The sequence below is a fragment of the Oncorhynchus masou genome, chromosome 6 (assembly GCF_036934945.1).
Source record: "Oncorhynchus masou masou isolate Uvic2021 chromosome 6, UVic_Omas_1.1, whole genome shotgun sequence".
Classification (NCBI taxonomy): Eukaryota; Metazoa; Chordata; class Actinopteri; order Salmoniformes; family Salmonidae; genus Oncorhynchus; species Oncorhynchus masou.
The window spans coordinates 56,937,767-56,961,417 of NC_088217.1; the positions used below are offsets into that span (position 1 = coordinate 56,937,767).

A 23,651-nucleotide genomic window follows, 5' to 3' on the forward strand; every position below is an offset into this window, starting at 1 on the left:
TATATCAATGCCATTTAGCAGACACTTTTATCCAAAGCATCTGAAAGTCATGCCTGCATATATTTTAAATATGGGTGGGCCCAGGAATTGCACCCAGTACCCTGGCATTACAAGCACCACCCTCTACCAACTGAGCTACAATTCATAATTCAGATGCAATACTTTCGTTCAATGTCTGTACACATACATGCTCTACAAAACCGTATGTGCGAGTTCTAATTTTAACAGGGACGTAAATTTGCTTTTAGAAGTGAGGGGGACATAACTAAATATTATTATATATTTTTTTATATCCAGCCGGATAAACACTCCAAACAGCCTACCCGACAGCTAGGAGGTGTCCGCATGGTCCTAAAGCACAAGTTGCCTCGTTTTGTATCACATTCTAATGATACAACTGGGGGGCCAAAAATGCCATTTCAGAATGTGGAAATGTCCCCGCCATACCCAGTGAAAGTTGCAGAGCTGAATTTTATAGTTTATGAACTGTTGTGTTTTTGTTTGGCTTTGTTTGAAGTGACTTACACTGTTTTACATAGAGAAACATAAACACATATTTTCATGTGCCAACCCTGTGCCTAAAAGAGCTGTCCTGTTAAAAAGTAAAGTTCTATATTAACCCATCAAAGTGAATGCATGGTTCTATGTAGTAAGGATTAGATATTGCTAATCAGAGTGAGGGGAAAGAGACAGAAAGAGAGAGACCTCAGAAGAGTTTGGGAAATAAGAGTCTACAGTTGAAATCCCCTGCATGTGTTTGTGATCCACATGAATTGTCTTCACGATGGGAAAAAAGTGGCTTATATGGTCCCTCTCAGATGTGTGTGTGTGTACTTGCATGTGTGTGTGTGTACTTGCATATGTGTGTGTGCGTGTGTTTGACAATCATTCATTGTCTCCACGGTGGGAAAAAGTGGCCCTGGATACAATAGCACTCTCGCACTTTGATGTAACTCTCCAGTTATGTCGGTGCATTTTGCCTTTTAAAATGTTCTCTCACTGTGTTAGATATGTCAGTAACGCAATGTCAAAAATGAGAGGAGAGTTCTATTAACCCTGTAAAAATAGCCACCACTTGAACTAATAATTGAGGGGAATTGAGGGGAATTACATGGTTGCAAGGTTTTAAATGTAAGGTTTATTTTATAATGTAATTTTTTTTGTACCTTATTTAAGTAGACTCTTAATTAATTTAGATTCTAACGAGAGTGAAATAAAATGACCTAATATGTAACTTATAAACCTCCTTTCCACCCTCTCTCTTGTTCTCTCTCTTGTTCTCTCTCTCTCTCTCTCTCTCTCTCTCTCACACACACACTCTCGACAGTGGACATTGAGGAGGCCAGTTCGCTGGGCTCGGAGGGGAAGAATGATGATAAGGTGGGTTTGTGGAGCCTAGAGGTCCAAGACTATCAGGACAGCCTGGACCAGACCAGTCTGACCCCCAGCGAGGGAGAGGGTGACGGGGAGGGGACTGAGCCAGCAGGCAGCCCCAGCCCTAGGGGTCTCTCAACTCGGCCCCACAACCTAAGCCTCAGCCCCAGCCCCAGCCCCAGAGGGGGCCACTGGGCAGAGGGGGCAGAGGAGGAGGAGAGCCCTGGGAGTGGGCTAACCATGGAGGACAAGGATGGAGAGAGGGAGCAGGGATCACTCAAGACCTATAGTAAGCCTATCAACAAAGGTCACACTTTTTCTTCTTCAGTCATGGTTTGTCCCTATTCTCTTATGGACAGACTACTTAAACAAAGATGGTACCATAGATCTGTCATGATACAACGGGATGCGTGAGATAACGAGCAGTATTAGTTTCCGGTGCTTTGGACAAATCACGTTTTTGCAGGTTTTTGTATCTTTCGAATTTTGGAAGGGGAGGGGACATTTGGCCTATAGACTTACCTGCAACTAGAAAGAAAAAGGGTGGAGCTTTTCGTTCTGGTTCCGATACTCGTTCTATGCCTTCTCTTAACACATATGATCCAGAACTTAATTGAGCATCTGACCAATTATGCAAGACTTTAGTTCTGGGTTAACCAAGATTTGTGTGTCCCAAATATCCCAAATGGCACCCTATAGTGCACTACTACCATAGAGCTTTGGTCAAAAGTAGTGTACTATACTGAACAAAAATATAAACGCAACATGTAAAGTGTTCCTTGAGCTGAATTGAAAGATCCCAGAAATGTCCCATGTGCACAAAAATCTTATTTCTCAAAACTGTTTTTCACAAATTTGTTTACATCCCTGTTAGTGCCAAGATATCCTTTGCCAAGATAAACCATCCACCTGACAGGTGTGGCATATCAAAAAGCTTATTCAACAGCATGATCATTACAAAGGTACCCCTTGTACAATAAATGGCCACTCTAAAATGTGCAGTTTTGTCACACAACACGATGCCACAAATGTCTCAAGTTTGTGCAATTCGCATGCTGACTGCAGGAATGTCCACCAGAGCTGTTGCCATAGAATTTAATGTTATTTTCTCTACCATAAGCCACCTCCAACGTCATTTTAGAGAATTTGGCAGTATGTTCAACTGGCCTCACAACCGCAGACCATGTTTTTGGCGTTGTGTGGGCTAGCGGTTTGCTAATGTCAACATGGTGAACAGATGCCCCATGGTGGTGGTGGGGTTCTAGTATTACCAGGCATAAGCTATGGAGAACAAACACAATTGCATTTTTATTGATTGCAATTTTAATGCACAGCGATACAGTGACAAGATCCTGAGGCCCATTGTCGTGCCATTCATCTTCCACCATCACCTCATGTTTCAGCATGATATTGCATGGCCCCATGTCACAAGGATCTGTACACAATTCCTGGAAGCTGAAAATGTCCCAGTTCTTCCATGGCCTATATACACACCAGACATGTCACCCATTGAGCATGTTTGGGATGCTCTGGATTCACATGTACAACAGTGTGTTCCAATTCCAGTCAATATCCAGCAACTTTACACAGCCATTGAAGAACATTCCAGGCTGGTCAACTCTATGCAAAGGAGATGAGTCACGCTGCATGAGGAAAATGGTGGTCACACCAGAAACTGACTGGTTTTCTGAACCACTCCCCTACCTTTTTTTAAGGCATCTGTGACCAACAGATGCACATCTGTATTCCCAGTCATATGAAATCCATAGATTAAGGCCTTACATTTATTTCAATTGACTGATCCCCTTATAAGAACTGTAACTGAGTAAAATCATTGAAAGTGCTGCATGTTGTTTTTAGATAGTTCAGTATATATAAGGTATTAAGTGCCATTTAAGATACAAGCATAGTCTTTGAATATGCTGCAGCATGACAAAAGAGTCATCCCACCACAATGTCGCAATATTTCCATGCACCAAAGAGGTGATGTTACCGTACCGAAATCAGAACGGAGCAGAATCTGAGAGGCTTTCCCTTTCATTTTGCTCAGAGACACACACGCTCACACACACTTCCCTTTTATTTAGATAGGAGATCAGAGGCTCACACAGCCCGCCTCCTAACAATCACTTGTTGCTCCCTTTTCTCTTTCTTTCTTTCTTTCTTTCTTTCTTTCTTTCTTTCTCTCTCTCTCTCTCTCTCTCTCTCTCTCTCTCTCTCTCTCCCCCTCTCTTTCCCTCTCGTTCCCTCTCTCTCTCTCTCTCTCTCTCTCTCTCTCTCTCTCTCTCTCTCTCTCTCTCTCTCCCTTTCTCCCCTCTCACCTCATGTGATTTGGCTGTGCCTGATGAATGCAAAGCCCAACTTTTACAACACTCAACCACACAGGCTCTTCCCTCGCCACATGAAGAACGGATCAAAATATGCCAACATCTGCAAACATTTGAAAAAACTTCCTCAAAGTCTGTCACAGGCAAGCAACTCAGTGCAGAGCAGAGCACTCTGATTGTGATAGAAAGCAAAGCGCCCTCTCGTCTCTCGTCTTCTCTTCACATGACATTACGTCTGTGGGTTTCGCTGCCTGTTACAGCACTCAAGGTCAATGACAAAAGCTTCTTGGCTATTCCTGCGGATGCCCAGAGCAGACAACTTCTCTCTTTCATAGTTGTTCATAAAATTCAAAACACAGTATAACTATGTATTTTATCTAAGAGTGTTAAGCAATGACTAAAACATTGCAAGCACAAGGGTGAAATATTCTCTAGATAGTGCACTACATTCGACCAGAGTAGTGCCCTTCATAGAAAATAGTGTCATTGTGAATGTGCCCTCTCTATCTGTTCTATTTTGTTTACTATAATGGAACCAGACCAGTTGACTATTAATTCAATTCACTACACATAAAATACTGTAATTTGGGATTTGTTCACAGTCTCTGTTCATTTCACATCATTACATCATATTTAATCAATAGGGCATGAGAGCCTATGGTTTATTTGTTGGGAGTCCTTAGACACAGCACACGTTTTTATCCCCTATCCCTCTTTTTCCCAGCAGGTCACAGGTCAGACAGTCAGGCCCTGGAGGACATGGCCCACTATGACTTCCTGGTGCAGCTGAGAAAGGCATCCTCCCACCACCCTGCCTCCCACCACTACCACCAGCACCATCAGCCCCCTAACGGCAGCGCTACAGCCCCAGCCATGTATCACCCTGGCAGCCTGAACCTTCACGATGACCCCCTTCCCATCTGGTCTCCTGGGATGCAGCGCTCACCTGAGGGACAAGGTACTGTAGGCTACTCTCTGCCTGCTTTGACGCAAACACACTGCATGTCTCTATCTACTGCTTGCTAATAAGGCTAGTTTTCCAGGTAGACGACTGTCTGCTTTCACACAAACACATTTCTCGTAATCTCTATTAAGGCTTGCTACAAGATTCATAGAGCTACTTTTTTTTCAAAATGGCAGGGGGAAAAAATGTGAAGCCTGTCTTTAGAGGCCTATAGATATACGTGCAGTTGAAGTCAGAAGTTTACATACACCTTAGCCAAATACATTTAAACTCAGTTATTCACAATTCCTGACATTTAATCCCAGTAAAAATCCCCTGTTTTAGGTCAGTTAGGATCACCACTTTATTTTAAGAATGTGAAATGTCAGAATAATAGTAGAAAGAATTATTTATTTCAGCTTTTACAGCTTTTATTTCTTTCATCACCTTCCCAGTGGGTCAGAAGTTTACATACTACTCAATTAGTATTTGGTAGCATTGCCTTTAAATTGTTTAACTTGGGTCAAACATTTCGCGTAGCCTCCACAAGCTTCCCACAATAAGTTGGTTTGTAGGCCTCCTTGCTCGCACACACTTTTTCAGTTCTGCCCACACAATTTTTATGGGATTGAGGTTTGTGATGGCCACTCCAATACCTTGACTTTGTTGTCCCTAAGCCATTTTGCAACAACTTTGGAAGTATGCTTAGGGTCATTGTCCATTTGGAAGACCCATTTGGAAGACCCATTTAACTTCTGACTGATGTCTTGAGATGTTGCTTCAATATATCTACTTCATTTTCCTACCTCATGATGCCATCTATTTTGTGAAGCACACCAGTCCCTCCTGCAGCAAAGCACCCCCACAACATGATGCTGCCACCCCTATGCTTCACGTTTGGGTTGGTGTTCTTCGACTTGCAAGCCTCCCCCTTTTTCCTCCAAACATAACGATGGTCATTATGGCCAAACAGTTCCATTTTTGTTTCATCAGACCAGAGGACATTTTTCCAAAAAGTACGATCTTTGTCCCCATGTGCAGTTGCAAACTGTAGTCTGCCTTCTTTATGGCAGTTTTGGAGCAGTGGCTTTTTCCTTGCTGAGCAGCCTTTCAGGTTATATCAATATAGGACTCGTTGTACTGTGGATATAGATAGTTTTGTACCTGTTTCCTCCAGCATCTTCACAAGGTTCTTTGCTGTTGTTCTGGGATTGATTTGCACTTTTTTCCCCAAAGTACGTTCATCTCTAGGAGACAGACCGCGTCTCCTTCCTGAGCGGTATGACAGCTGCATGGTCCCATGGTATTTATACTTGCATACTATTGTTTGTACAGATGAACGTGGTACCTTCAGGCATTTGTAAATTGCTCCTAAGAATGAACCAGACTTGTGGAGGTCAGTCTTGGCTGATTTCTTTTGATTTCCCCATGATGTCAAGCAAAGAGGCACTGAGTTTGAAGGTAGGCCTTGACATACACCCACAGGTACACCTCCAATTGACTCAAAGTATGTCAATTAGCCTATCACTAGCTTCTAAAGCAAGCTGTTTAAAGGCACAGTCAATTTAGTGTATGTAAACTTCTGACCCACTGGAATTGTGATACAGTGAATTATAAGTGAAATAATCTGTCTGTAAACAATTGTTGGAAAAAGTATTTGTGTCATGCATAAAGTAGATGTCCTAACCAACTTCCCAAAACTATAGTTAACAAGACATTTGCGGAGTTGTTGAAAAACAAGTTTTAATGTCTCCAACATAAGTGTATGTAAACCTCGGACTTGAACTGTATGTAGATATAGTTTGAGGACTGGACATTGTATCTTCCTGAAGGTTTAGTTCACCCTCTCTCTCTCTGGTGTGTGTGCACCATATAGATGGCATCCCTCTGAGTCCGGATGCTATGAGGAACCTTCAGGCATGTCCTTTCTGCCAGCGCACCTACCACCTCGGTGCGTCTCTACGCGAGCACATCAAGTTCTGCCATGAGCGGGACGGGGGGCACATGGTGTGCCCGGTCTGTGGGTACACTCCCCGCTATAGGGCACAGATGGAACAACACATGGCACTGCACAGTCAGGTAGAGGATAAGGTGAGACACTGGAAGAAATTTAAAATAATTATTAGTCACAAGGTGGCACTCTTTTTAATGGTATTTTGAGCTGGATATGAACCAGCTCCGAAAATGACTCCGAAAAGAGTGTTGTGTTAGTTCATTTAGTTTGACTGTTGAACATGCAATGTCTATCTCACGTGAATTCTTAATCTCTTGTAGGCAGGCCTACTGATTTGACTGTATGTATGGTTATGTCTGTGTGTGATTGGTATAGCACCCTGGGTCCGACCATGGCATAGAGAGCAGGAAGTTCAAGTGTCTTCAGTGTGGGAAAGCCTTCAAGTACAAACACCATCTCAAGGAGCACCTCCGCATCCACAGTGGTAAGGAAATGGACAATCCAAATCAATCCCGTCAACTTTACGTCGTGTCAGATACGGTACCGTAGGTTCAGTAGAATCTTATATAGGTAGTGCCTTATGTACAACAGGTTTATTATTAAGGATAGGTGGTTAAGAGGGTAGAATCAAGAGCAGAAGAGCATGATCTCCTCTATGAAGTCAAATCAGTTTGTTTGACAATTAAATGTTTTCTGAACTGTAGTATCTTGGATTGATATTCCCTGTCTGCGCTGCTTCCTTTAGGTGAGAAACCGTACGAGTGCTCCAATTGCAAGAAGCGTTTCTCTCACTCTGGCTCCTACAGCTCACACCTCAGCAGTAAGAAGTGCCTGACCGGAGGAGGAGGAGGCAGCGGAGGAGGAGGAGAGGGGAGCTATAACAACGGACATGGCCACCATGGGGCCTACTACTCCTCCCTTGCGTCGCCCTCTGCCGGTAGTGGAAGGAACAGCAGTAGGATGGGATCTCCATACCTTCCCCACACCCAGGAGGAACGTCCTCCAATGGGGTTAGAGAGGAACCTGTATCTCCCTAGAGACCATGGTACGCGTCTCCTCCGGGTCCAGGAGCTAGGCTGGGAGTTGGGCCGGCGGTGGGACCCCACGCCGGAACGCTTTCTCCAGGCCAGTGTGTTCAAGGAGTCCACCCTGCTGCCGTACCTCCATGCCGGCACCGGGGAAAGGTTTGAGCAGATGCTGCAGGCGATGCTGCACAGGGAGGAGGGAGGGTCTGGCTCAGCCAGGGAGGAAGGAAGACTGGGGGTTCACAATGGCGGGAGAGAAGGGAAGGCATCACCGGAGGCTCTGTTGAAACTAAAACGCGACCGTTCCGGCTCGGGTGATGGCCAGGGGGTAAGTGGAGGGGTAACATGTCGTTGGTGCTCCCAGCTCTTTCCCAGCCCCGCCATCTTACTCCAGCACGAGCGCTACCTCTGTAAGATTTACCGAGAGGCCAAGGAGGTGTCTGAGGATCCTCACAGTAAAAAACACCTCTCCCCCTCTACTTCTCCACCAGACCCCCTCTCCACCCACCACCATCACCAGATAACCACAAACCCCCTGCGATGACCAACGGTTTCCCGAAAGACAAGTCTCCTCTCCAGAGACCCAGCTGGAACTCTGTCCCTCAGCAGCTGCTGGTTGCCATGCACTCCCCCTTCCCGCCCAGCCCAGACTCACTTGCCATGAGGTCCCATTGGTCCAGCCAGGAGAGTGGCAGGAGTGACGGCAGCCCTGGCCAACCAGCACCAACCAGCCCTGCTACAGACATGTCATCCCCTCCCCCATTGGGGCGAAGACGGGTCCCCTCTTCAGGGTTCGGCTCGCACCTCTGCCTGGACCTGTCCTCTGCCATCCTCAACACTCCTGCAAGCCGAGCCGCCCCCCAGGGAAGGACCCATCAGTCATATAGCTCTGAGAATGACCAACCCCTGGATCTCTCCCTCCCCAAGCCCCAGGAGGGGAAAGCCATAGAGGACAGCAAGCCCTATAATGGACACCCTCACTGGGAAGAGAAGAGACAGAAGACCCAGAGAGACCAGGCAGAGAACCAGCACCACCGGAGGCTGAGTGTCAATCTCAGTCCACCTCCTCACCAGGTAGAGTAGCTGCTACATGTGCAGTAGCTAATGGGGATCCTAATAAAGTAAACCATGTGCGTGTGCAGATGTGGGGCAGGAAGAGGGGGTACTGTTTATGTCTGACTATGGACTGTTGTTTGTTTTGTGCTGTGTTTCTATGCAGTTTATGTATTTAATGTGTGAGCACTGGTAAGAATTGCCTCCTTAAACTACAATCTACAGTAATCTACTCTAATCCCACCAGCATCATGCAGTCTACAGCGGCGCTCATATTGTCGGGGGTTCCATCTACAGTGCCTACCCTCTGTTTAACCCTATGATGCCTGCTGGGCTAGCTGGCTCAGAGCATGATGGGGTTCCCTCCCTGCCCCTCAGCCGTCCAGTTAGCAACCAGGGATTCCTCTCACCCATGACCTACATGATGGAGTCAGACACAGACGCTGTGCTGAAGAGGATCCACCAGGAGAGACGAGCATTAATGGTAGAATTGATGTTTTTTCTTAGATAGGCTGACAAATACTGTACATGTCACTTCCAACAGTGTAACTGTATTTCATGTCACCTCCAAGTGTAGATATTCCAAACAATGGATTTTACATGGATCTTGTCATGAAAAACAAGGCTTAACCTAGTTAATAGAGACCAGTTGGTTGATGTCTTCTCAGTCAGAACAAGTATACAACTAGAAAATATCATCATCAAGATGTCATGTGCCAAAGGTTTGCCAAACATTTGCCCGTTGGGTAGAGACCTCTCCGTCTGTAAGTCTGTGTGTGTCCTGCAGGGTGAGGTGATTGGCCGCAGGGGTCTGGACTACCTCTCTCTGATACAGGAGGGAGGAGAGGGCGAGGGGGGGCCAGGGAGGAAGAGACTACAGAAGACAGGCGAAGGCCTGTACGCTTGTGACATCTGTGACAAAACCTTCCAGAAGAGCAGCTCTCTGCTCCGACACAAGTACGAACACACAGGTAAATACAGAGTCTACTGTAACTATCTTACTCAATGTATTTTGAAGCATGTGATTGATATTGATAGATCATGTTTCTGTTGCGTTGCTAAAGTGAGCAGAGTGTTCCATGATCAGGCAGATATGATCCAAACCAGAACAAGGAACTGAACTGCATACACATAAAGGATCTTTAACAAAACAAAAACCAAATGTACTAGATCAATAAATTGCCACAGTTACACATCTGCCTCTGTTTTGCCCTATTCCCACAGGTAAGCGTCCTCACGAGTGCAAGATCTGCAAGAAGGCCTTCAAGCACAAGCACCATTTAATTGAACACAGCCGCCTGCACTCTGGAGAGAAGCCCTACCAGTGTGACAAGTGTGGCAAACGCTTCTCCCACTCAGGCTCCTACTCCCAACACATGAACCATCGGTATGCCTACTGCAGCCTGCACCAGGACCAGGAGGGGGGTGAGGAGCTTCCTCTAACCCCAGGAGGGCCCACCGATGTGGGCCACATGGCCGTGGACACCCCCCTTTCCATGGAGGACACCCCAACATTTCTTAGTGACTCCAGTCTAGATGGGGGGATAGAAGGGAGAGTAGATGAAGAGGAGGAAGAAGAGGAGCACGAGACAGAAGAGACTGAAGGCGGACGTATGAAGGAGGCATGTAGTTTGTCAGGGTCAAGGTCTGGTGAGGGATTGGGGCCGAGCCCCAGTCTGGTACAGGGGTCCCCTGTGGGGAGGGACAGAGAGAGAGAACAGAGGGAGAGAGACAAAGAGCAGATCGACAGACACAATGAAGAGAGAGAGAGTGCTGGTCTAGGGACTCACGGACTAGAGACCAACCATCACTGGGACAAAGACACATTGGAACGAAATGGAGACCAGAACACAGACACATACGAGCTGAGCCCGGAAGCTCCAGTGTCAAAACTCTAGTGTCATAACAGTGGACAAGTGTGCCAAAACAATGCATCAAAACATGTACAAATAAGGATTAAGAGCTGTGTGAAAATATATTTTTAAAATGCACTGTTCAAAATATAGCAAAACTTATACTGTACAGGTACAGTAAGTGACTTCCAATGCAAAGCCATATGAACACAACCAAAATAAGAACCACATGAACTGACAGCATAACACAAAGTGCATAGTAAGAGCCATGGGTATGATATTCACGCTGGTCGGTATGTTAGCATGCTCAATGTTGACCACTACATATCTGTCATCACAGCTACCAGTTGACCACTTACGACTGGTAAAGGAGTATGCACTGCAAGGTGATGTTGTTCATGTTGTTCTGTAGCAAGCAGTGTTGTTCAATGTGTTTCCAGTTGCCTTATCAGTATAATACAGTATTTTTTATTTGGCAATACAAGTATTCACCTTTGAAGGTTTTTATATCAGATTTTACATCATATTCTCCAAAGACCAAGAGGTCTCTACTGTATCAAACAATTGACCTCTGTGCTTTAAAATGAATAAGCAATAAATAATAACTATTATTCAAATTAGAATAAAGGATCAAAGATGTATTATTTTTTGCCAAAGCTACAAATTGGTTTAGGATATGTCCATTATGACTGTGGTCAGCTGTGCATTAATTATGGGCATTAGTATGCAGATAGATTAGTGCCAAATTATGTAAATTAGTTATATTGGCACTAATATACTGTATCTCCATACAAACACAGATTTACCATTGGGTTTCCATGGTGACTAATGAATGGCTAATATACTGTCTAAAAGGTCAACAGGGAAGCCGGTCACTACAAACGCTCACTGACTTTTACACTGAGCCATTAGGAAGTTGAATGCTGGGTAGCCACCCTAAGCCTGGTAAAGTAAATTGATTTCTCCATACCTTACCATATTTCTACACACAACAGAAAAACGAGAGTCAAAATTAAAATGGTTTTATTTTGTTTTCTTTGAAGAAGGAGCAAATAAATGAAACTTGTACTGCCTCACAAAATGTTCCATATCTCTTAACAGACATGTGGAGTTGCTGTCTCTATTAGAAAAAACGCAAATACATTGTCTCGCTCTATGAAATATAAGTGCAGTATTATGCTTGTACCACAGTGTAGGTTCTACTACAGTTGCCCTTGAATATATTAGCACCCTTGCACGATTCACTATTTCTTCTCAAATAAGTTGAAATTGAAAATAGTTTCATGTTCACACGTTTATTTGTTTGGTTAATAACTGCACAGGACCAAGATCATTTTTAAAGGTCCAATGCAACCGTTTTTATTGCAATATCAAATAATTTCTGGGTAACAATTAAGTACATTGTTTTCAATTTAAATGGTTGAAAATAAACAAAAAATGTATTCTTAGCAAAGAGCAATTTATCAAGAAAGAATTTTGTTTGCTAGGACTGTCTTAGAGTGTGAAGGGGAAAAGTGAAAACTAACTGTTACTAGCAAAAAGGTTTGGAACTCTTTTGTCTTATTGGTCTATTAACTAATTTACTGCATGGTTATGTCACCAGGCAGGCCAAAACTCCATCCCACCAAAATAGACTGAAATTTCAGGCGATCTTTTCAAACAGCTCTTATACTAAAAGGGCATTATAATTTTTACAATTTCACAGTATTATTCCAACCTCATACTGAGGAAATATATATAAAACACAGGGAAATCATGTTTTTGACTGCACTGGGCGGTCAATTAGAATTACAAAACTGAATTGAGATTTTTCACTTCAAATGGCCTGGAATAAATTACTCACAATTCTAATTAATTTGGTTGGAGGCAGGAGATTCTCGTTTACTGTGTAATTGATGTAATCTGTGGTAAGTAGCAGGGTAAAAATAGCTATTCAACCAGTTTTGAAAAGATCCATTCTGATCCATTTATTGTAAAGTTTAAGGGTGCCAATAGCACAACTGTTTATGCCACCACAATGAAAGCAGTTCTGGTGTAAACATAAAAATAGAATTACTAGAACTGGACATTCCCATTCTTTCAGTCTCTATTTCTATGGGTGTGTCCACAGCAACAGAGTCAACCAAGGTCTCAGAACAGATTCTATAACATTTATCATCTTCATACTTCCTCAATCTGACTGTGGTGTAGTCCATGTGAAAACCGCCTCGGATACACAGTATTCAGCCACTGTGAGTCATATGTGACTTCTCTGCTACTGTCGATAAGATTGAGATACAGAGAGCTGAGATGTGACCAAACCAGTGTCTTCAGTACATACTTGACTACTGTACCTGTGTGGTAGTCCTAATCGGATACACAGTATTCAGCCACTGTGAGTCATATGTGACTTCTCTGCTACTGTCGATAAGATTGAGTTACAGAGAGCTGAGATGTGACCAAACCAGTGTCTTCAGTACATACTTGACTACTGTACCTGTGTGGTAGTCCTAATCGGATACACAGTATTCAGCCACTGTGAGTCATATGTGACTTCTCTGCTACTGTCGATAAGATTGAGTTACAGAGAGCTGAGATGTGACCAAACCAGTGTCTTCAGTACATACTTGACTACTGTACCTGTGTGGTAGTCCTGCTAACATCTAATGTGAAGTCTTCCTGACTTCAGAGTCTGGAAAGGCTGTTTTGATGTTGTCAGCACCATGCGTTGATAATTAAGGGGGCTGTGCTTTTACTGGTTGGCTCTCCTCCGTGTCTTTCTCACTCAAACACCCACATGCACAGCCACACACAGCCCACTGAGCACAGCCCCCCTTCAATTACAACTGTTGGAATTTCAAATCCAAACAATGAGAGGTCTCAACTCCCCAGGAAAAAATAATCGAACATTTGAGAGTACCAATTAATGCGTCCACTCAATTTCTGAGCAAATATTGCATGTACAACGGAATCCTGTCCAGACCAGTGTGTCACCCAGGGCCGTCATACCTTTGCTCAAGACCAAACATTTAAAGTAGGCTGAACAAATGTACTAAAATCATTAAAATCCCAATTAAAATGCATAGCAGAGACCAGCGACAGTGTCAGTCTGCTTTGCCAGTTAGTGCATCAGATTGCTTTGAAATTGATGTCGGCATTTGAACTCGGCCTTGTATACTTTGTTGTAATCTGATAGCCATGTGTTCATTTAATTGGGAATTGGGAGGTGAGGGATCCCTCATTTTTGGTGACCATTCGAAACCAAAATCTATTTTATTGCTAAAATATAGGCTGTGATAGCTGTAATACATTTCCACCTCTCACTCGGTCAGTTTTCCTCGATTAAAAGGAGATACTCTTACAGATCAATCTTGATTGCAAAATGTCATTAAATATTGCTAAGTTATTTAGCTATAGTATGAATTAAGTTTTTTTGTATAATAAAGTATAATAGTATAAGAGTATAAATGTATAATCACCCATACAGTGCAACTAATAGCAGATAGACAAGCTGGCCCGCTCCAGCCGTTACCACGAGCTCATCCTCACCAAATAAGGTGCCACCAACCACCTCCGTGGTTGCAATCAATATTATCGGAGCCGCCTGGTCGATACAAAACGTTTCAATATTCTCGGAGCCGCTTTGTTCGTTGATACAACGCTTCAATATTCGCAGAATGTTTGCCTTCCCTGGCGAAAAATGCAAGTGCGACAATGAGCTGGGGCACCCTCGAGGAACATCTCTGAATGCAGCACAATGAGCGCACGAAACAATGCCACTGTCATGGTAGTCCTATGCGCCGTTCCACAAGGGTGGCTTCATATATAACCTTACATAAGACAGGCAAAATCAAAAGGAGGGTGGATGGGCGAGTCGTTGAGAGTTTGAATCTCATCACAGATAACGTGAATGTCTAGTAACCCAAAGGTTGCGAGTTTGAAGCTCATCACGGACATTTTTAGCATTTTACCTAATTAGCAACTTTTTAACTACATTTAGCTACTTGGCAACTCAGTACAGAAAGGCATAGTGGAGCTCCATGGCTTGGTGCTGAATGGACAGCCTTCTGTCTAGAGCCAGCTTTATAATTATTTCGTTTGTGTGCAGTGTTGTGGGCACCATGATGTTTTAATAAATATCTTTATTTTGCATTCAAGCCTCAGTTTTTGATTTATTCCTTTTTTCAACAGTGTGTGGGTTTCCATCTCCAGTTGGTGGGCACTTAGACATTTTTGGGCACTGTAAGGTAGCCTACAATACATTATTGAAAATCATAACTGGCACGCAGCTCTTTAGAAATGGTAGGATGGTAAAGATACCTGATTAATAAAAAATGACTCAAGTAGAAGTGAAAGTCACCCAGTAAAATACCTCTTGAGTAAATCAAGTCTAATAGTTTTTGGTTTTAAATATACTTAAGTATCGAAAGTAAATGGAATTGCTCAAATGTACTTTAGAGTCAAAAGTAAAGTACAAACCATTTCAAATTCCTTATATTAAGCAAACCAGAAGGCACAATTATTTTAGATTTTTTTTATTGGCAGATAGCCAGGGGCACACCAACACTCAGACATTAGTCCACCAGATCAGAGGCAGTAGGGATGGCAATGGATGTTATCTTGATAAGTGTGTGAATTGGATCATTTTCCTGTCAGGGTAAATGTATGGAGTAATAAGTACATTATTTTCATTAGGAATGTAAGTGAAGGAAAAGTAAAAGTTGGCAAAAATATAAATAGTCAGATAAAGTGCAGATAACCCAAAAAACGACTTAAGTAGTACTTTAAAGTATTTTTAATTATGTACTTTACACCACTGTATTTTGTATGGTATGTATTCATTTGTGGATGTCCACCACCCATTTCGTATGATATTTTAGTAATTATAATTCGTATGTTACAAATTTGCAAAATGTACAAAATATGTCACGAAGTGGCTAACATCAGGTGGCTAACATCAGCTAGCTCTCTAGTGTTATGCATTTGTAGATTTTCCTTTTTGTGTTTCGTTATTTTCGTCATTCTTTGGTCAAGTGTTGTTTGTCTTCCTGCGTCGTTGTCGATTGTAGGCCTAAGTAGGTCCTTTGATGTAGGCTATGCCTTTTCTTTCAATGCAGGGTAGGATTTATCTGGCATAGTTTGCATTTGCGGTCAGCTGTTTTATGCACAGGTTACTTTCACGTTTGATGTTGGCATTGTAAGTCGGCCTTGCAGTGACTTGTGTATTATGCCTCTATTTCATGTTCACTGTATTCGTTGTTCCACTAGTAAATGTTTAAATTCATGATGAGGTTGAGTAGTGGTTGACATTGCAGCCTATTTTGTTGTTGTTGTTTTTTTTGTTTTTTTTGCTGTTCTCCAAATAGCATTTTAGAGTTTTTCAATTGTGTAGAAATGTAATAAATGAGCTTCAACCTCCTAAAAAAAAATCATACTTTGCCATATCCTAGGTTTAGCTGAACTGACACCACTGGTGTCACAGCTCTTCCTGGACTGTGTCAAGTCAGTCATGTCAGCCAGGGTACCTGTGTGGAGCCATACTAGTGCCAAAAGAAATGAGATTTTAATTCAATAATTTTGAATTTGTATTCAGAAAATGAATTTGAGTTCAATAGTTCTGAATTTGTGTTGTACAAATTGAATATGCCTGACACTTACTCTATCACTATGAATTGAAAGCCCATCATGGGCTTGTCTATATTTAGTAACAGAGAGTGCTGTCATATATCCAGTCAGCCAACTTCAAGATGATCCAATTTTGTAGTATTGAACTGCAAGCCTACAACTGCCTCATGCCACCAGCTGTTGTTAATTCTATTATATTTATATCTGCACAAAATACTTTTATCAGGCTGTATTTTTTTAAATCAACTCATCTATTCCTTTTGTATTGAATTACATTTAGTATTGTTGTCACGCCCTGGTCTATATTTATTATGTTTATCTTCATTTATTGGGTCAGGCCAGGGTGTGACATGGGTTTATTTGTGGTGTGTTTCGTCTTGGGGTTTTGTGGGGTGTATAGCATAGTCTATGGCTGCCTGGGGCGGTTCTCAATCAGAGTCAGGTGATTATCGTTGTCTCTGATTGGGAACCATATTTAGGTAGCCATATTCTTTGAGTATTTTGGGGGTGTTTGTTCCTGTCTCTGTGTCTTCACCAGATAGGACTGTTTAGGTTTTCACGTTTCCGTTTTGTTGTGTTTTGTATTGTTCGTGTTTTTTCGTTCTTCAATAAATATGTCTCAAAAGTACCACGCTGCATTTTGGTCCGCTCCTCCTTCAACAGACGAGAACCGTTACAGAATCACCCACCACAACAGGACCAAGCGGCGTGGTAACAAGCAGGTGCAGCGAAAGGAGGAATGGACATGGGAGGAAGAATTGTTCGGAGAAGGACCCTGGGATCAGCCTGGAGAATATCGCCGCCCCAATGAAGAACTGGAGGCGGTGAGAGCTGAGAGGCGCTGGTATGAAGAGGCAGCACGGCGACGCGGTTGGAAGCCCGAGAGTCAGCCCCCAAAAATGATTGGGGGGGAGGCTCACAGGGAGAATGGCTACGCCAGGTAGGAGACCTGCGCAAACTTCCTGTGCTTACCGGGGGGCTAAAGAGACGGGGCAGGCACCGTGTTATGCTGTGAAGTGCACGGTGTCTCCAGTGCGGGTGCATAGCCCGGTGCGTTCTATTCCAGCTCCGCGTATCGGCCGGGCTAGATTGAGCGTCGAGCCAAATGCCATGAAGCCGGCTCTACGCATCTGGTCCCCAGTGCGTCTCCTTGGGCCGGCTTACATGGCACCAGCCTTACGCTCGGTGTCCCCGGTTCGCCTTAATAGTACAGTGCGGGCTATTCCACTTTGTCGCACTGGCAGAGCGACCGGGAGTATTCAACCAGGTAAGGTTGGGCAGGCTCGGTGTTCAAGAGCTCCAGTGCGCCTGCACGGTCCGGTCTACCCAGTACCACCTCCACACCTCAGCCCTCCGGTGGCAGCTCCCCGCACCAGGCTTCCTGTGCGTGTCCTCGGCCCAGTACCACCAGTGCCAGCACCACGCATCAGGCCTACAGTGCGCCTCGCCTCTCCAGCGCTACCGGAGCCTTTCTCCTCTCCTGCGCTGCCGGAGCCTTCCGCCTGTTCAGCGTTGCCGGAGCCTTTCTCCTCTCCTGCGCTGCCGGAGTCTCTCGCCTGTTCAGCGCTGCCCGAGCCTTTCTCCTCTCCTGCACTGCCGGAGTCTCCCGCCTGTTCAGCGCAACCAGAGCCTTCCTCCTCTACAGCGCTGCTGGAGTCTCCCGCCTGTTTAGCGCAGCCCGAGCTGTCAGTCTACATGGAGCAGTCAGAGCTGTCAGTCTGCATGGAGCAGCCAGAGCTGTCAGTCTACATGGAGCAGCCAGAGCTGTCAGTCTACATGGAGCAGCCAGAGCTGTCAGTCTTCATGGAACAGCCAGAGCTGTCAGTCTGCATGGAGCAGCCAGAGGTGCCAGTCTGCATGGAGCTGTCAGTCTGCAAGGAGCTGCCAGTCTACAAGGAGCTGCCAGTCTACAAGGAGCTGTCAGTCTGCAAGGAGCTGTCAGTCTGCAAGGAGCTGTCAGTCTGCAAGGAGAAGTCAGTCTGCAAGGAGCTGCCAGTCTGCATGGAGCTGCCAGTCTGCATGGAGCAGCCAGAGCTGCTAGTGTGCAAGAAGCTGCCAGAGCTGCCAATCTGCATGGAGCAGCCAGAGCCGCCAGTCAGCATGGAGCAGCCAGAGCTGCCAGTCAGCGTGGAGCAGCCAGAGCCGTCAGTCTGCCAGGATCCGCCAGTCAGCCAGACTCTTCCAGATCTGCCAGTCAGCCAGACTCTTCCAGATCTGCCAGTCAGCCAAACTCTTCCAGATCTGCCAGTCAACCAGACTCTTCCAGATCTGCCAGTCAACCAGACTCTTCCAGATCTGCCAGTCAACCAGACTCTTCCAGATCCGCCAGTCAACCAGACTCTTCCAGATCCGCCAGTCAGCCAGGATCTACCAGAACTGCCAGCCAGCCAGGATCTGCCGGATTCAACTACCTTGCTGAGCTTTCTCTCAGTCCCAAGCTGCCTCTCAGTCCCGGGGGGGGGGGGGGGTTCTGTCACGCCCTGGTCTATATTTATTATGTTTATCTTCATTTATTGGGTCAGGCCAGGGTGTGACATGGGTTTATTTGTGGTGTGTTTCGTCTTGGGGTTTTGTGGGGTGTATAGCATAGTCTATGGCTGCCTGGGGCGGTTCTCAATCAGAGTCAGGTGATTATCGTTGTCTCTGATTGGGAACCATATTTAGGTAGCCATATTCTTTGAGTATTTTGGGGGTGTTTGTTCCTGTCTCTGTGTCTTCACCAGATAGGACTGTTTAGGTTTTCACGTTTCCGTTTTGTTGTGTTTTGTATTGTTCGTGTTTTTTCGTTCTTCAATAAATATGTCTCAAAAGTACCACGCTGCATTTTGGTCCGCTCCTCCTTCAACAGACGAGAACCGTTACAGAATCACCCACCACAACAGGACCAAGCGGCGTGGTAACAAGCAGGTGCAGCGACCACTAGGCCTAGTGGTTAGAGCGTTGGACTAGTAACCAGAAGGTTGCAAGTTCAAACCCCTGAGCCGGGTAAATGGATACCCAGACTATTTGCATTGTGTGCCCCTCCAACCCCTCTTTTTACGCTGCTGCTACTCTCTGTTTATTATATATATATGCATAGTCACTTTAACTATACATTCATGTACATACTACCTCAACTGGGCCGACCAACCAGTGCTCCCGCACATTGGCTAACCGGGCTATCTGCATTGTGTCCCACCCACCACCCGCCAACACCACTTTTAGGCTACTGCTACTCTCTATTCATGTTTAGGAGTCTTATGGCTTGGGGGTAAAAACTGTTGAGAAGCCTTTTTGTCCTAGACTTGGCACTCCGGTACTGCTTGCCATGCGGTAGTGGAGACTGGGGTAGCTGGGGTCTTTGACAATTTTTAGTGCCTTCCTCTGACACCGCCTGGTGAAGAGGTCCAGTGATGTACTGGGCCGTATGCACCTCCCTCTGTAGTGCCTTGCAGTCAGAGGCTGAGCAATTGCCATACCAGGCAGTGATGCAACCATGCTCTCGGTGTTGCAGCTCTAAAACCTTTTGAGAATCTCAGGACCCATGCCAAATATTTTTTGTTTCCTGAGGGGGAATAGGTTTGTCATGCCCTCTTCACGACTGTCTTGGTGTGTTTGAACCATTCTAGATTGTTGTTGATGTGGACACCAAGGAATTTGAAGCTCTCAACCTGCTCCACTATAGCCATGTCGATGAGAATGGGGGAGTGCTCGGTCATCCTTTTGCTGTAGACCACAATCATCTCCTTAGTCTTTGTTATGTTGAGGGATAGGTTGTTATTCTGGCACCACCCGGCCAGGTCTCTGACCTCCTCCCATAGGCTGTCTCGTCATTGTCGGTGATCAGGCCTACCACTGTTGTGTCGTCTGCAAACTTAATGATGGTGTTGGAGTCGTGCCTGGCCATGCAGTCGTGGGTGAACGGAATAAAGGAGGGGACTGAGCACGCACCCCTGAGGAGCTCCAGTGTGGAGGATCAGCATGGCAAATGTGTTGCTTACCTACCCTCACCACCTTGGGGTGGCCCGTCAGGAAGTCCAGGATCCAGTTGCAGAGGGATATGTTTAGGTTCAGGATCCTTAGCTTAGTGATGAGGTTTGAGGGTACTATGGTGTTGAACGCTGATCTGTAGTCAATGAATAGCATTCTCACGTAAGTGTTATTTTTGTCCAGGTGGGAAAGGGCAGTGTGGAATGCAAAAGAGATTGCATCATCTGTGGATCTGTTTGGGCGGTATGCAAATTGGAGTTGTCTGGGACAGCTGATGCTCTCATGCATGCCTCAGTGTTGCTTGCCTCGAAGCGAGCAAAGAAGTGATTTAGCTCATCTGGTAGGCTTGTGTCACTGAGCAGCTGCGGCTGTGCTTCCCTTTGTAGTCTGTAATAGTTTGCAAATGTAATTCAACCACTGAAAACCTTCCCACATTCTGGTTAACAGATTTCCCCATGGATTTTGAATTCACAGGGTTTTGAGTACATTTATCTAAAGTCATCCCTTTAAATACAGTTTCATTAGAATTTTATCAACATACTCACTGTAATATATAGAGAGAATGGGATCAGAGTAATAAGGATCAATAAAAGAATGCCATCAAAACATAGGCCTACAATATAATTCATATCTCCATTTCAGCACCAATTGGTAGATTTAAAAATGATCTGATCTTGTAGACTATTTAGGGTTAGGAATGTATTCAGTACTCTACCAATTCATAAAAAACAGGTTTGGATAGCCTTTACGTACAAAATATATTAGAACATCAAAAATACAGTGTTTGATTAATCCTGAAAGTTGCCATTCAGTTGTTCAATCCGTTAAATATTAAATATTGGAAAGGGAGAAAACAATAAAAGTTTACCAATAGTCCTATAAATCTACCCTAATCCTCACTGATCATGTAACTGATATGACAATGATCCAGTCGTCGTAAACCATGCGCCAGGCTCCAGGTTTAAACTGCCAGGCTTGGTCTTTTTCCATGATGATTCCATGAAGTGGGCTACATGTCCCAAATTATTGAACAACTTGTTATACGTTAAATACTATCCACTGTTGCTAGTGACCCTCAGGATCAACCACACGGACGTGACAGAGTAAAGAAAGGGAAACCAACGGTGTCATGGAATGATGCCAAATGTAGCCTACAAATTGAAGGGAACTAACACTTAAGTGACAGTCAAAAATGTGTGTGGGTATTACTGATGGTGGCTACCAATAATGGCTAATATATAACATGACACAAATTGTAATTTATTATTATTTTTTAACTGAAAAAAGTCCGGCCTGAAATTTAAACATTGTATGGCACAAAGAATTTGGCCTAAAATTTGGCCCGACTGTCATTATGCACAGATTTGGCTTGTCATCTAATTTGGCTTGCGTCTTCAAGATTCATCCCTTCAAGTTATAAGGCCACACAACTTCAATTCTGCATTACGGCGCAGTATTTCATACACTTCACTGTGGGAAAGGGGCACACAATGACGAGTAAGAAAGTTACAGATGGACAAATATCATACTCATGTTAGCATGTCTTGAGGATATAATATTTGTGAATCTGTAACGTTCTCACTCATCATTATTCATGATTAAGTCAGCACTATCTGTATTCATTGTAGCATCCACATTAATGTAGAAGTGTTTAGAAACATATTCTATTCTTATTTACAATAAAAGTTACTCCAACATGACACAATGCGTTATTTACCATTAATTTATTTTGGGCAAAATAAACAACATCCAAAGAGTTTGTAGAGTCACAAGGTTTATGTAAACATTGCATGCTAGGAATATTACTGGTCACCATAGCAACACCCATGTGCTCCAGCAGGTATATTTCACTGGTCATCCCCAAAGCCAACACCTACTTTGGTCGCCTTTCCTTCCAGTTCTCTGCTGCCAATGACTGGAACAAATTGCAAAAATCACTGAAGTTGGAGACTTATATCTCCCTCACTAACTTTAAGCATCAGCTGTCAGAGCAGCTTACCGATCGCTGCAGCTGTACACAGCTCATCTGTAAGTAGCCCATCCAACCAATTACCCACCTCATCCCCATATTTGTTTTTGTTTTTCTGCTCTTTTGCACACCAGTATTTCTACTTGCACATCCTCATCTGCACATATATCTGTCCAGTGTAAATTGCTAAATTGTAATTACTTTGCCACTATTGGCCTATTTATTGCCTTACCTCCTTACTTCATTTGCTCACACTGTATACAGATTTTTCTATTGTGTTATTGACTGTACGTTTGCTTATCCCATGTGTAACTCTATGTTGTTGTTTTGTCGCACTGCTTTGCTTTATCTTGTCCAGGTCACAGTTGTAAATGAAAACTTGCTCTCAACTGGCCGTACCTGGTTAAATATTAAATAAAGGTGAAATAAAAAAGTTAATAAAAAATGGGACCAAATACTAAACTTTTGTCTACTTTAATACACATAAGTGAATTTGTCCCAATACTATTGGTCCCCTACAATGGTAGGACTATGTACAAAAAGTGCTGTAATTTCAAAACAGTTCACCTGATAGGGGTACCCTAAAATTAAAGCTGACAGTCTGTACTTTAACCTCATAGTTATTGTATCAGTTAAATCCAAAGTTCTGTAGTACTTAGATAAATAAATAAAATGGGTCACTGTACCATTACTGTTGGAGTTCACTGTATAATATATGAACTCTCATTTTAGGAATAAAACACAAACTTCTAGAAATAGGTTTAAAAAATATATGTAAATATTATACAACACTAACATTGGGTGGAGTGTAGAAGCCAGATATTAGAGGCAGGCAGGCAAGTCAATACTCTAGGTAAGGGTTATAGGTTAGGGTTAAGGGTGGTTAGGGTTAGGTTTAGAATAAGGGTTAGGGTAAGGGTTAAGGTTAGGGTTAAGTTTAGGGTTAGAATAAGGGTTAAGGGCTAGGGTTGGGGTTAGTGAGTAGTTGAAATGTTACTGTCTGTAGATAGCATCTACATCTTCAGATGTACTATCCAAAAAATAGAATCAGCACTGAAACGGAATGGGGGGTTTTCTTCCCATTTTCAAAAGTTATAACGACCCTACTTGAGTCAAATCTTCTCTGATGTGACAAAACTATTTCCCCCTTCCCCCCTCTATCTCTCCCATGAGACATGCAATAATAATAAAAATGAATAAATATAACATATAAAACATCCAAATCTAACACACACTATTTTCTTCTACTTTTCTTCTTTTCCTTCTTGTTCGTTTCTGTCTTCTCCTGCCAAACAATATAAAAGTATCAAACCTGCAGAGGGAGTTTGTTTGCGGAAAGTCCACATTTGTTTTAAACATATGCATTTCTAGTTCCTCTTTTGTTCTATTTATTAAAAACAGTGTTTCTACCAATCACAGGGGAGATGTTTTCCCTAGCTGTCTATACAGAGGTGTTACATACATCCACACTTCCTGTATCTCTCATGCTGACACAACCCATTGCTCCTCAACAGACCTAGGTCAGTTCAAATACTATTTTCAATCATTTTAAATGCTTTAGCATTTGCATTAGCCTGCCT

General features: G+C 43.7%; 1 protein-coding gene across 1 annotated transcript in view; it reads left to right on the forward strand.

Moving 5' to 3' along the window:
• Positions 1-16,761, forward strand: part of LOC135542329 (zinc finger E-box-binding homeobox 1-like) — a 59,197-nt gene extending 42,436 nt beyond the window's left edge. Inside the window, 9 exon segments of the mRNA XM_064969211.1 lie at positions 1,328-1,663; positions 4,426-4,659; positions 6,521-6,735; positions 6,974-7,082; positions 7,344-8,096; positions 8,099-8,697; positions 8,924-9,160; positions 9,464-9,647; positions 9,901-16,761. Of these exon segments, the coding sequence (XP_064825283.1) occupies positions 1,328-1,663; positions 4,426-4,659; positions 6,521-6,735; positions 6,974-7,082; positions 7,344-8,096; positions 8,099-8,697; positions 8,924-9,160; positions 9,464-9,647; positions 9,901-10,574 (3,341 nt within the window). The 3' untranslated portion in view covers positions 10,575-16,761.
• The last annotated feature ends 6,890 nt before the right edge of the window (positions 16,762-23,651 follow it).